This window comes from Drosophila mauritiana, chromosome 2L (assembly GCF_004382145.1).
Source record: "Drosophila mauritiana strain mau12 chromosome 2L, ASM438214v1, whole genome shotgun sequence".
NCBI lineage: Eukaryota > Metazoa > Arthropoda > Insecta > Diptera > Drosophilidae > Drosophila > Drosophila mauritiana.
In genome coordinates, this window is record NC_046667.1 from 5,045,084 (window position 1) to 5,058,281 (window position 13,198).

The following is a 13,198-nucleotide window of genomic DNA, read 5'->3' on the forward strand; positions in this document are numbered from 1 at the left end:
TAAATATCTCGTACCGTGAGAAATTAAATCATGTACTAAACCCTCACTAATCACTACTGCTAACTTTTCAGCTAATCACCTATTTGTATAATCAATTGCAGCTAATCATTTACACAGACACCTGTCTAATGCCTAATTGCTTTATGTGCTCTAAATAGCCAATGTTAGATCCTGTGACTAAATATTATTTCCTTCCATTAGAAACTGCTTGAGGAAGTGCTGGCCGAGAAGGACAATGTGGAGGACCTGAACGACAACTGTGAGCTCCTCATGGAGCAGAGTGCCTGCACTCGCATTCGTGACCAGACCATCGAAACCCAGGCCAACTACACCAAGCTCTTGACTTCTGCTCAGGGATTGGTTGCCAAGATCGAGAAGAATCTGTCCGATCACACCGAGTTCCTCAACTATAAGAAGGAAATGGACGCCTGGATCGAAAAGGCTCAACAGGTCCTCGACGATTGCTCCACTGATGGCGATGCTGCCATCATTGCCCAAAAACTAGATACGGTCAATGTAAGTTTTTTGCATTTATCATAAAAATATTTATAATTATTTCAGATTTTTATAATATCTTATTATATTTAAAAAATAATTATAAAAATCTATTTCATTTTACAGTCCTTGGCTTCTCGTCTTCCCGAGGGTCAGCATCTGTTGGCCTTGGTGCAGGATGCCTACTCGAAGGCTTCGAACATCACTCCTGAGGATAAGCAAGAGAAGCTGCGGGAGCTGATGACCAAGGTTCGCGAGGATTGGGATGCCCTGGGACTGGCCGTTAAGCAAAAGTTGAGTGACCTGAAGCAGGCGCAGACTCGTTGGAACGATTTTGCTGCCAACAAGGATAAGCTTGAGAAGTGGCTCAATGAAACCGAGACGACTCTCAAGGTGGCACCGGAAACTAAGGGTGAACTGAGCGAAATGAAGACCCTGCTGGAGCGTTACAAAACCCTTTCCAATGAACTGAAACAGAAGGGTAACGAGCTGGAGCAGCTGCAGTCGGAGGCTCGCGACCTGGGCACCGAAGTGGATGCAGTGAATCGCTTGCAATCGCGATGCGACAAGCTCAAGAACGATTGCTCCGCACACATTACGGCGCTGGAACAGGAGATGTTCGATTATAATGCCTACCACCAGAGTCTGCAGGATGTGGAGAAGTGGCTGCTGCAGATTTCCTTCCAGTTGATGGCTCACAATTCGCTGTTCATCTCGAATCGTGAACAGACGCAGGAGCAGATCAAACAGCACGAAGCACTATTGGTTGAAATTCAAAAGTACCAGACCAATTTGGATGACTTGAATGCCAAGGGTCAGGCGCAGATCAAGCGTTATGAATCCTCAACACCAGCCATTCGTCCCACTGTGGAGTCACAGCTGAAGAATATCCAGGATAGCTATAACTCCCTGCTGCAAACCTCAGTGCAGATCAAGAACCGCTTGTTGGAATCGCTGGCCAAGTTCCAGGAATACGAGGACACTTTGGACAGCATAATGCGTAATCTGGAGACATATGAACCCATTATCCAGACCGAACTGGATGCTCCGGCCACCAGCCTGGAGTTGGCTCAAAACCAATTGAGGTGTGCCCAGGAAATGCAGAACAAGCTGAACAACGAGAAGTCCCGACTGGCAGCTGCCGTTCAGGCCTGTGAGGCAGCCACTGCCTCCATCAGTCGACCCAGTTCTCCACTGGAAACAGCCATGCAGGCTATTCCCGAAAGGGAGCTCATTGTGCGCGCCAAGCTCGAGGATCTGCTGGATCAGGTAGGATAATGTTCAATATCTTGGCGATGCATTTGTAGAGTTGCGACCACTTTCAATAGTTTAAAGTCAAGCAATTATATTGTTTAAAATGAATGGAAGGATCCTTTTGTAGATCTATGTTGTGCTATCATATTTTCACAAAACCTTTCAGTAGAGATTTGTTTGGTTCAAATCGAAATGTATTGAATTCCACCATAGTTATTCTTCCATTCTATTTTTCTTTTATCACTATTATTTTCTAACCAATGACTTGTTCTTTTTATTAATCCCTTAACCCCACCAACCCAACACTGCCCTAACCTTTGTTGATTTGCCACTCTGCCCGTAAATGTTGTAAATTGCACTACCCACCAAAAAATTGCTATGCCTTGCGCTTTGTTGCCACAAAGAAACCGCCTCCAAAGACTCGGAGCTCAACCAGAGGTGTCAACAGAGATGATGATGAGGACGAGGATGATGTTGAGATTCAGGTTGAGCTCAGCGATGTGAATGAGGCGCTTTTGGATCCCATTGCCCACGAGCGTGTCATAAACTATCGTCGCATAGTTCGCTTGAATAGCGCCCATGTGGGCAAGCTGAATGACTTAGTTGCTAAGGTAAGAGTAAGGTCTAATCCTACACAGGATCAACCAGGTGGCGGTCTGCATGGCTATGATGTTTTAAATTGCTTGTTATGCTTACAATTTAACGTGTTAATTAATTAATTAATTGCTTGTTTGTTTTTGCTAGGTGCAATCCCACTTGGGTGGTTTGACTGCATCCGTTAGCGAACTGGAGCAACAGCAGAAGCAGCGCGCCGAGCTGCAGGATTGGGTGAAGAAGCAGCAGAGCTCCGTCTCGGATTGGATGATGCGTCCTTGCAAACTGCGTCCGGAGGCAGCTCAACAGGAGCTGGTGTCCATGAACGATTTGCTAAACTCCATCGGTGACAAGCGGTCCCAGTTGATGCTGGAAATGACAGGATCATGTAAGTGTTAGGTTTAAAATAGACTGTAACTAATAGGTTTCTTGTAAAGTTTTGATCCTTGCATCAATCCTGTGACTCCCCTCATTTTATTATATAATTTCCCTTACATTAGTGGGTGACGAGGATACCGATTTGGATGATAACATTGACAAGCTGGAATCGGAACTCATGGATGCCATTGCCAAGAAGCAGGCTGGTCAGAATGTAATCGATGGCTATCGCCAGGGAATGGCTGATGTCCAAAACTGGTTCGATACCCTGATCAAGCGCATGGACGTTTTGGATCGCGGCTCGGGCTTGAATTGTGCCCAGAAAATGGCGGCCATTAATGAGATCAAGAACGAATATGAGCTGCAGGGACACCCCAAGATTCAGGAGCTCAAGGGCAAGGCAGCGCAGGTGGCGGAGGTCATCAGCAATCTCGACGGTCAGCAAGTGGAAGAGCAAATGAAGTCACTGGATCGTCGCTTTGCTGATCTCGGCAAGCGCATCGATCGCAAGGCTCAACTCCTGGATGTGACCAACAAGGGTGTGGAAGGAGCCAAGGGCGAGATCGATCAACTCCAGAACTGGGTGAAACAACAGATTGAGGAGCTGCAGGCACCCACACCATTGGGTTACACTCCCAAGGATGCCGAGGCACGCCAGCAGAAGATTAAGAGTCTGATGAAGGATGCCGAGGCCAAGCAATCCCTGGCCGATGTCCTTGAGAAGCGTGTGGCCAACATGCAGCAGGAATTGGAACCCGTTGAGTACTCCCAACTGGAGTCCGCATTGCGTAATCTCAACACTGAGAACCGCAATCTATCGGGAGTCCTAAAGGCTGAACTGGATCGTGCTCTGGAGGCCAGCAAGGCTCGAAAATCCCTGGAAAACGATCTGGACAAGGCACGCCAGTGGCTAAAGACCAAGATCTCCGAGGTGCGCAAGCTGCCCGTGTATCACCCACTTACCTCTGCTGAGATCGAGAAGAAGATCCAGGAGAACCGGAAATACGATGACGATGCCAAGCAGTTCAATGACAGCGTTTTGACTGATGTTCAACGCCAAGCGGCCAACATAATGAAGGATTGCGATGATGCCGACAAGGCTGCACTTCAGCAGATCCTGGACGAAATCGCTGCCGACTATCAGACCCTCAAGGATGAGAGCAGCAAGAGAGGAAAGTCTCTGGATGATCTTCTGCAAGGTCGCAAAGCCTTTGAGGATTCCATGAAGAACATGGGCGATTGGTTGAACGAAATGGAAACCGCCACCGAGGGTGAGCTGCGCACCACCAGTCTTCCCGTTTTGGAGGAGCAGCTGGCCCATTACAAGAAGCTCCTCAGTGATGCCGAGAACAAGGGTGGTCTTATCAACGATGTTTCGGAGCAAGGAAAGAGCATCCTGCCCACACTCAGCAATGCCGATAAATTGAAACTCAACGACGATATCAAGAACATGAAGGATCGTTATGGCAGAATCAAGAATACCATCGATGATCGCGTGAATGCCTTGGGTGATCACATCAAGAAGTACAAGGATGCCAAGAGCAGGTTGGCCGAGTGCAGTCAGTTCTTGGGCAATATACAGCAGAAACTCAGGGAACTCAACCGCCCGATTGGGTCCAGGATCGAAGATGTCCAGGACTTGTTGGGTGCCTATGAGGGAATACTCAAGGAACTCAAGGACAGCAAGAGCAAAATGGGCGATATGCAGATGGATGATTTGCCCGAGTTGCAGAGCATTTTGGCCCAGCAGGATGATATGATTAAACTGATTGAAGATCAGTTGGCCCATCTTCGCCAGCTTCTGCTGCTCCGCGAGCAGTTTATTGCTTTGATTAATGAGATTATTGCCTTTATCATGAAGTACACCGATGTTATCATTGACATTGAAAACTCACCTGATAGTCTGGAGGATAAGATCAACAAGTACGATGATGTGATTGTGAAGATTCAGGAGTGCGAAGGCGTCTTGGCTTCGGCCAATGACAAGGGCCAGAAGATTGCCTCCGAGGGTAATGCTGCCGATAAGAACAGCATTACTGAGCAGTTGCAGTCCCTGAAGAATCAGCTGCAGAATCTCCGCAAGGCGGTGGAATCGCAGCGCCAGAAGCATCAACTCCAGCTGGAATCCCACAAGAAGATGGCCGCCGAACTGAGCGAAATCCTCGACTGGCTGCACAGCCACGAGGGAGCGGCCAAGTCACGTCCTCTACTGGATCGGGATCCCGAGTCTGTGGAGCGGGAGCTGCAAAAGCACCAAGCTCTCAGCCAGGACATCGAATCCTATCTGAATAAATTCAACAAAATCAATGATGGTGTCAAAACCGAAATTGGCATGCCAAGTTCCCTGTTGGAAATGCTCTCTGAGGGCAGATCCCTGGTGGCTTCACTGCCCCACGAACTGGAGGAGCGTGAAAAGTATCTGAAGAACAACCGCGACTCTCGCTTGGAGTACATGCAACTGGTGGCCAAGTTCAATGACTGGGTCCATGAGGCCGAGTTGCGCCTGCAGAACAGCCAGCATGGCATCGACTACGAGCACTTGGTCCAGGATCTCGACGAACACAAGATCTTCTTTGGCAATGAGGCACCCATCCGTAACCTGGTGCACAAGCAGATCCAGGAGGCCGCCGACAAGATCTGGTCCTCGCTGAACAACTACGAGCAGTCGGAACTCTCGGCGGAGTTGGCTCAGTTCCAAACCAAGTTGACCAACACACTGGCCAATGCCAAGACCCAACAGAGTGAGCTGGAGAAGGAGGCGGAACGCTGGCGGGAATACCAGCAGTCCATCGATCGCGTCAAGGCCACCATTGAACGTACCAAGTTCGTTGATGAGCCCGTCCAGAATTTGGCTGGACTCCACTTCAATATCCAGAAGCTGTCGCACGCCATTGGCAATGTTCAGGTGAGTTTGTTGATGAATTATTGGGTGTATTTGTATAGTATATAAGTTTAATCTAACCCTTTTCAACGAAAGAAAATTCACTACTTATTTCACTTCAACTTTTGTCGTTACTTAACATAAAAACCCAACATATGGAAAGCTCTTTTGTGTGTATTTAGGAAGTCTTTTGAATAGCCATGAATATTCAGCTGTTCGACTGCATGCTGTGTGCATATAAGTGCGCAGTCGAAGAACCAGTTTTCCAAAAAATGACACATTGCACAAGGATGTGCCACTAACTTACTTACGTACATATGCGAATGTATCGCCTTAAGAGCAACTTTATGGAGTGGCACCATAAAAAACCAAAGGGCAATCGTTTTGTATCTTTTGCGTTTCGTAGCAACGATTTTGCCGGCCGGCAAAAGCAAACAAAAAATGCACTCTTGACTCACATTCAGTTGCATTTAAGTGCTCTTCTCTTCGTTGGAAGGCCTCCTCTCTTATGCACACTAAATATAAAGAGAGATTGCTTTATTTCTGAACTGATAGTTGTTTATTGAACACGTTGAGTGCCCATTTGTTTACTTTCGTAAGCTTTTACCTTGGGCACTCATTAAACTTTTAACCTACTAGTTCACTATTTGTCGAGCTTATCGTTCAGTCGTCTGTCGTCGGACTTCCAGTTCGATTATTATTATTCAAGGCACTGGCTCGATTTTTATGCTCGGCAACTGGAAAAAACAGCTGTTGTTGTTGCTGCTGCCGCGGAATGAATTAAGCTCATGACATCATCAGCAGCGGCAACACTGTATCAAGCAACCAGTTTTGAGCCAGGGATGGATGAATCCTCAAACTACAATTTGATAGTTAAAATTTTAGGATTTTAAATGATTACAATTTATAATTCAAAATACATTTTCCAATTACATTTCTGTAATATTTTGCATATTCAATTTTGTTGTGACTTTTCAAAAAGGGTTTTAAATCTTTTTAAATAAATATACATATATTTTATATAATTTATTCAGAGCCTCAATATTTTAGTTTTGGTTTTAGCCCTGGTTTTTCAATGAGATATTGAGATACAAATGCTAAGTGCACGTTTGTTGCTTTTTGCTGAGTGAGCTGTAAGAGCACCGGCCCTTTGTCCTCTCTTTGGGCTCTTTTCTACACAGCTGTTTGGTTGTTGTACTTGTTGTTCCTTGTTGTTTTTGCCTAGCAGGGCATGCCGGCAATTGTTGTTGTTGCCAATTGTGAAAGAGAGAATGGCCGCAATACAGAAAGAGAGTGACGTGTACACGGTGGCGTATGCGTAATATACATATTATATGTGCGAAGCCCAACTTTGACCGCCCACGCCCACCCAAAAACGATGTTCAATACACATGCATTATGCGAAATGGTTGAGAAAAAAACGTGTTTGCCCGGCTTTTCTGCTCTCTTTCGACCCGTTCTCTGGCAAACTAAGAGAGATTCTAACTCGTGCTTATTTGCTTTTGCCTTTGGGGCTGTTGGATTTTTTTTGAGTTCCGACGAATTCACTTCAAGTTGAGACGTTTATCTGTGCGGTTGGCAGCGTGTTTTAGACTCGTATTCGCGATTCGTACCATACATATATGTGTATAGAAAGAGAGCAGAAGAAAGAAAGAGGAGAATCGCTACATTTGTTAAATTTGAATTACCCGTTTCGTTATAAAAAATTCGCCATGTGCTTTCGGCAAGGCGCAAATTGAAATTGAACAAAAGTAAAAATACAACAAAATCGCCAACCAGATAGACATCGATATCGAAAAGCCAACGGCTAACGTCATCAGCCATTTGAAATCTATAAAAGACCAATAGGAAACCAAACAAAATAAAATAAAGGCCACAAAAAGAGGCTACACTCGAGGTGTGTGTGTGTGCGTGCATGTGCGTTTGTGTTTGTAAAGAAAAATCTATAAAATTTATATATGAATTAAGCAACGTTTGCCTTTCAACTCTGTGGGCCAGGCATATGTCAGAGTTGAAATAGGGCACACTTAGCAAACTCTAGAACAAGACGTTAAACCGGAATTTCAGATATACCACTTACATATATGTATATATATTTTGTACAAATCGCGATTCCGGAATCGTCGTTACGTCAGAACCAATTTCATGCCGTTTGTTTTTTTTTTACCTTCGCACATTCACATTTCAGAGCCAAAACAGCGACTTATCGCTAGTCAACCAGCAGGCCCAATCGTTGATCCGCCAGGCGGACGCCCGCAATCGCCAGCTGATCGAGCAGGATAACGCCGGACTGAATAGATCTTGGCAGGATTTGGTGCGCAGCCTGGAACAGCGACGCGACAACCTGCAACAGTTGGCCGAACATTGGGACGGCTTCGAGAACAGCCTGCACGCCTGGGAAAAGGCACTTGGTCGACTGGAGGACAAGTTCCGCAATGTCGATCCGACTGTAAGATCCCGACGTCACTTGGAAGATACGAAGAATGCCATTCAGGTGAGTTGCGACACTGGGAAAAGTCAAGCAGACTGTATTATTTTAAAGGGGCTTGGTTAGGATTCAACACATGAAAGAGTAGATTTCTTTAATTTATTTAAAATGTTTAAAAATATCCCACTCTTTCACACATTTGATAAAAATTCATGGGTTCATATCACAGTGTGTTTACACATGGAAGCAACCATTCATTCACTCAGTTTCGTTGTGGCAAAACCGCCCTCCCTTGGGGGCTTTTATGTTTGTCAAATATTTTTACCAATATCCATGCATAAACACATTCCGACAGATATGTAAGTGTTAGATATATATATGTACGTATACTGTATAGCCGTGAACAGCGACATCAAGTTCATGGTCACGTTGTGGACCGGAGCTTGCGCTCTCGCAGTTTGTCACGCTCTTTGCACTCTCTTAAAACGACTTAAGCCTCTCATGGAGCAGCTGAGTTTTCGAGGCAGGTCCAAAATATACATAGCCAACGATGTGTTGTGAATGATTAACACGGAAAGCCACTAAATCACAGTAATCAAGAGTGCGAATAGCGAATAGCAACAAAACAACACATTCTAACTTTCGGTTTCGGTGGACTCTTGATTTTAGCTAACCTACAGAACCAGAGATACTCCGATGATTAATGAGCCATAAATAACTTGTTTGCATACAACCGATTTTATTTATATTTACATATTAATTGCATTATTATATTGTAACTTCACTACACCAGCAATTATCATTTGTAGTACTTATCAGCAATGTGATTTGAGTGATTTGTAGGCGAGTGAAATCACTTTTTGGAGCGATAACAGCTTTGCGCGCTCGTTTTCAATCGGTCAACTAAAAATAGTACGAATACACAAATTAAGCAACTAAAAATGGAAATACCACCTCGCTTTCAAATCACATTTCAATTGAAGCAATTTTCAGCCATAAAAGCTAGGCACGTCCAAATCAAACTAACGATGTTGTCATACATGTGCCATATAAAGCAGCATTCAGCGATAACGAAACAAAAAAAAAATAAAACCATCGAACTTGCCAATGATAAACAAAGGCAAACACTTAGTTAAGGTTTATAGTTTGTCTTTTCGAAAGGTATAAATTGTATATCTTTTTTGTTTCATGCTTAAACCACATATTTCATCTTCTCGATCAAATAACCTCAAGCTCCAAAAGCTGCCAAGTCAAGTCAACAAATTTATTTACTTTTATGCGGCGGGGTGACCTTCCCAAAAAACTGGAAATGAAGCCGAAATTGAGGGAGATACACAAGAAAGAGATCAAGAATATATAGCATTACATAACCACACCAAAAGAATCATAATTGAAGGAACATTGTAATTAGTAATAATTTCTATTTTGTAGGAACTACGTGAAGAATCAAATCAACTTAAATCATCACATAAAGAAATCGAGGCGCTCTCTAAATCCATCCTCACATTCCTTGGGGAAGTACACAAACCCTCGGCGGAGGCCATACAGGCCAAAGTGGATAAGTTAGTTGGACAGCAGGCCAAGTGAGTACCCAGTGAAATAACCAATTACCAGAGCCATATACTACCATATACCATATAATGTGCCTAACTACGCGTGACTGGGGACCCAAAAAGTGAAAAAAAAAAACGAAACCCCAAACAAAACACAAACAAAGCTTCCAATCGAAGCGTTTAATTCCGGAAATTGTATTGGCTTGCATACATTATATCCAGCTGCCAAACTTGTTGCCTAATGAAAATGAATGGCAATCTAGAGAACTTAACTGGTTACAGATGAATATCATATCATGTTTATATCACACGCTCATATTTAAAGCGCTATGTAGTAACTTTCTAACAGAACTTTTTACAGCTAAACTACATAAGGTTTATAAGGTTTAGTTGAAGCTCTTAAGAAGAAATGCTTCTCGGCTTTTTGAAATCTTTTTCCATCTTATTGTTATAGTTGAGTCGAAATCTGACGTCAGACCAAGTGTTACGCTTCGTTGTCGGCGTTGTTTTGTGTGCATTACGTAAGCCGAGGCTTATTGTTTTTTTTTTTACCCCTCGCAGTCTGCTATTTCCCGAAATAATTGTTATTTTCATTGTTCTGGGAAAGAGCCGGTTATGCCGGAAAACTCTTTATTTTTAAGCACTTGTTTTTTTCTTTTTGTGGCTATCCCGGTCTTCAAAGAACTGTGCCAAAGCTTCCGTCTTATCAAACGTGATAGGGGTCTTAGGAGCTATATGATATATATGTCGCAGATCATTTAAATGAGACGTAATTTCGTGTTTCTGCTTGGCACGCGCCATGCAGGCGCCTCTTTTTATTTTTCTGATGCGCGGCAGACAACCGTTAGAGTTTCTGCCGAACGTAGCCTGGTCGCGGGTAGGAGCGGGGGGAAGTAGATGTCTGTACGAAAACGAGAAGCATACAGAAGAATGCGGTGTGCATAAGTATTGGTGTATGCGGACTAGAACAACTGTTATAATTGTGTTGGTATTGCATGTAAAGTCAAGGACTACGCATAATTCTGATTTTGTGAAGAAGAGATCAGTCAGTCAGTTTTCGATCGTTGCGCATAACAGACATGCTTCGCTCAAGCGCCAGGAAACGTCGCGCGAACCATAACGAGTGTAGTGAAGAGGGAGAAGGGCATCCTGATGACTCTTCGACATATATGTATATATATTCGCTTTTGTGATAAGCTACACAGCAAAAGAAGAATTATTTTGCCTTTTTGTCGGAAATGCCTGTTATTTATTTATATTTGTTGTTGCCTGGCGCTAGAAAAACACAGAAACTGTGCCAATATGCCAATTCATTTTATTGCTCTTGTTGTTCATTGTTTCTTTGAAATTCTTGTGGATTTTCTTTCGCTAATTAATCACGTGCCAAATGCTTGGCAACATGTTGCCAGCAACATTTGTATTTGTTGATAGGCCACGATGATACTCGGATCACGTAAACACTTTTCCGTTGACAGCGCCCCACTTTTCTCCCATTTGGCCTTTCACACTGACACAATTTCCCCCCAAAACTGTTTTGTTTTATTTTTACACACAATTTGTTGTTTTCTTGACAGCAGTCTGCTTGAAAAACGAGAGCGCAGCAGCTGTGTCTATAATTTTCCTCAAATTTTCACCGCATTTTCCCTGAAAATCAACCGAAATGTGCGTAAGTTTTCAGTAGGCTTAAAGCGGGTGAAATGACAAATGTTTTGACTGCTGCCAGGCGATGACGGGTTCTATACAGCAAGTAAAAAATCATTGGATAATCACCTTTTACTGTTGATTGATAAAATAACAATCAAATATCATTTCGATGTTAATAACTGAATGATATAATAATGAAATAATGCCATTACTTTGATTCACTAAAGTATTTCTTCCTTTAATTGTATTCACATTCAAATGTGGCTGTCCCAAACTGAACAAATAAACTATGCCATCATCGCGCCGAAAAGAGTGATCTAATATAGCTCCAAGCGGCATGTCATCGATAATTATATAGACACAACTGAGATACATTGTATATCCTAAAATGCGTCGCAAAATTTCAATGCATTTACACACTTGAGATATTAAACACATTGTTTCGGCATGCAAAAATCTAATCAGCAGAAATACATTAAGTCACTTGCGTTTTGTGGGGATTTAATAATTTATTTTTAACAATTCGCGGCGTTTGTGAGCGTGTTTATCTTGAAGGCGACAATTAACTCCATTAGCGAGTAAATTTGATTTTTGCACAAATACTATATAGAGATTCTAAGGCAGAATATATATAGGTATATGCCATTGATGAAATGCCTGAGAGGAAACAAGCGAGGCAATGTGAGCAGAATGTAAACAAAATGCCGAAAAAATCATAAAGAATAAGTAAATAAAAAGCACAAGTGAAAATTAAATTTTTTGCTTGAGTTTTGGGTGACTTCATCAGTAAGAAATGGCAAAAGTATGAAGAAAAGGTGAACTAAAAACCATATGTGCAACTTATTAAGGTGAATGACAAACGAACTATGGCCGATTCGAACGAGTAGCTTGCAGATTTACCAACCTTATCAGGTGTATAAGACATCATTAGGCAGCCAAAGAAATCGCAGTTTAATCTCTGATTTGCATATGCTATTGCATGAACAATTTGTCATTTGGGTAAGGCCGAAATAAAAAGAGAAAATCACAAATAACAGACAACAACAGAAGCGAATAATAATAAAAAACTTTGCCCAAATGAGGTAATCGGGTAATAATAAGTTTATTTTCGCCACTGTTAGCCGTTAACAGAGTGCTGTTAGCTTTCTCGTTCCATTCAACTGCTTTGCTCTCTTTTTCTTTTTCCGGTTCTCTCGTGTGGTAAGTTTATTGCCGGCTTTTCTTATCTAAACCGGCGAATTGGCATTATGGTCTTATCAATAATCAGCCCTGCATTTTGTGTACTATGTTGCCCTGCAAGGGTGAGAAGCATTTCCTGCTAAGTTCGTTGATTTTCAGCAGGTTTATTCAATGTCAAGCGATTTGGCCATAAAAATAATAACTTTCAGTTGGGGCTCTTAGCAGTATTCGTTCTTTTATTTCCGCAGCGCCTTCGTGCGCCATTAACGATCGACAGCCGACGACAGCCGAAGCAAAGTTTTTGGCAGTTTTTAGCATTGAGATTCTATTCGAATCAGTTTTTATTTAGAGTTAGTTGCAAGCGGACGTGTTTCTCAAACTGGATGGCTGGAAACTAAATGAAAGAGCAAACGAACGAAGCGACCGCAATACATATACGCATATTTTTAAATCAAATTAATTAACTAAGAAGTAGTAAATACCAGAGAAGCAGCAAAGCAAAAAAAAAAAAAACACAATCAACCGGCGCCCAAGAATACAAGAGAGAGATGTATGACAATGGATATATACTTTTGGGCCAACGGCTGCTAATCGGAATTTACATTTCTTCTCCCCTTCGATTCTTTCTATTTTCATGTTGAAGTTTCGAACGCCGCTTTGTGGATTACCAGGCGTATACGTAACGAGCGAACAGCAACGAGTCCGGGAGTTAATTTTCCATTTGCAGCGTCTGCTTGGGTTTCACCGCAATTCCGCTTACGGAATTGAGGCACTGGAAGTCAAGCAGAGTGC

General features: G+C 42.9%; 1 protein-coding gene across 9 annotated transcripts in view; it reads left to right on the top strand.

The window, feature by feature from the left end:
- The window catches only part of LOC117150514 (nesprin-1), a 102,785-nt gene that overhangs the window by 36,387 nt on the left and 53,200 nt on the right, over window positions 1–13,198 (top strand). For 6 of the 9 annotated variants that reach the window (XM_033317460.1, XM_033317469.1, XM_033317485.1 and 3 more), the window contains exons 8-14: window positions 202–516; window positions 622–1,764; window positions 2,154–2,360; window positions 2,494–2,731; window positions 2,844–5,626; window positions 7,791–8,096; window positions 9,462–9,613. In XM_033317460.1, coding sequence (XP_033173351.1) covers window positions 202–516; window positions 622–1,764; window positions 2,154–2,360; window positions 2,494–2,731; window positions 2,844–5,626; window positions 7,791–8,096; window positions 9,462–9,613 — 5,144 coding nt within the window. The remainder of the gene's footprint in view (window positions 1–201; window positions 517–621; window positions 1,765–2,153; window positions 2,361–2,493; window positions 2,732–2,843; window positions 5,627–7,790; window positions 8,097–9,461; window positions 9,614–13,198) is intronic. The other 3 variants (XM_033317497.1, XM_033317477.1, XM_033317454.1) reach the window with 1 other exon arrangement.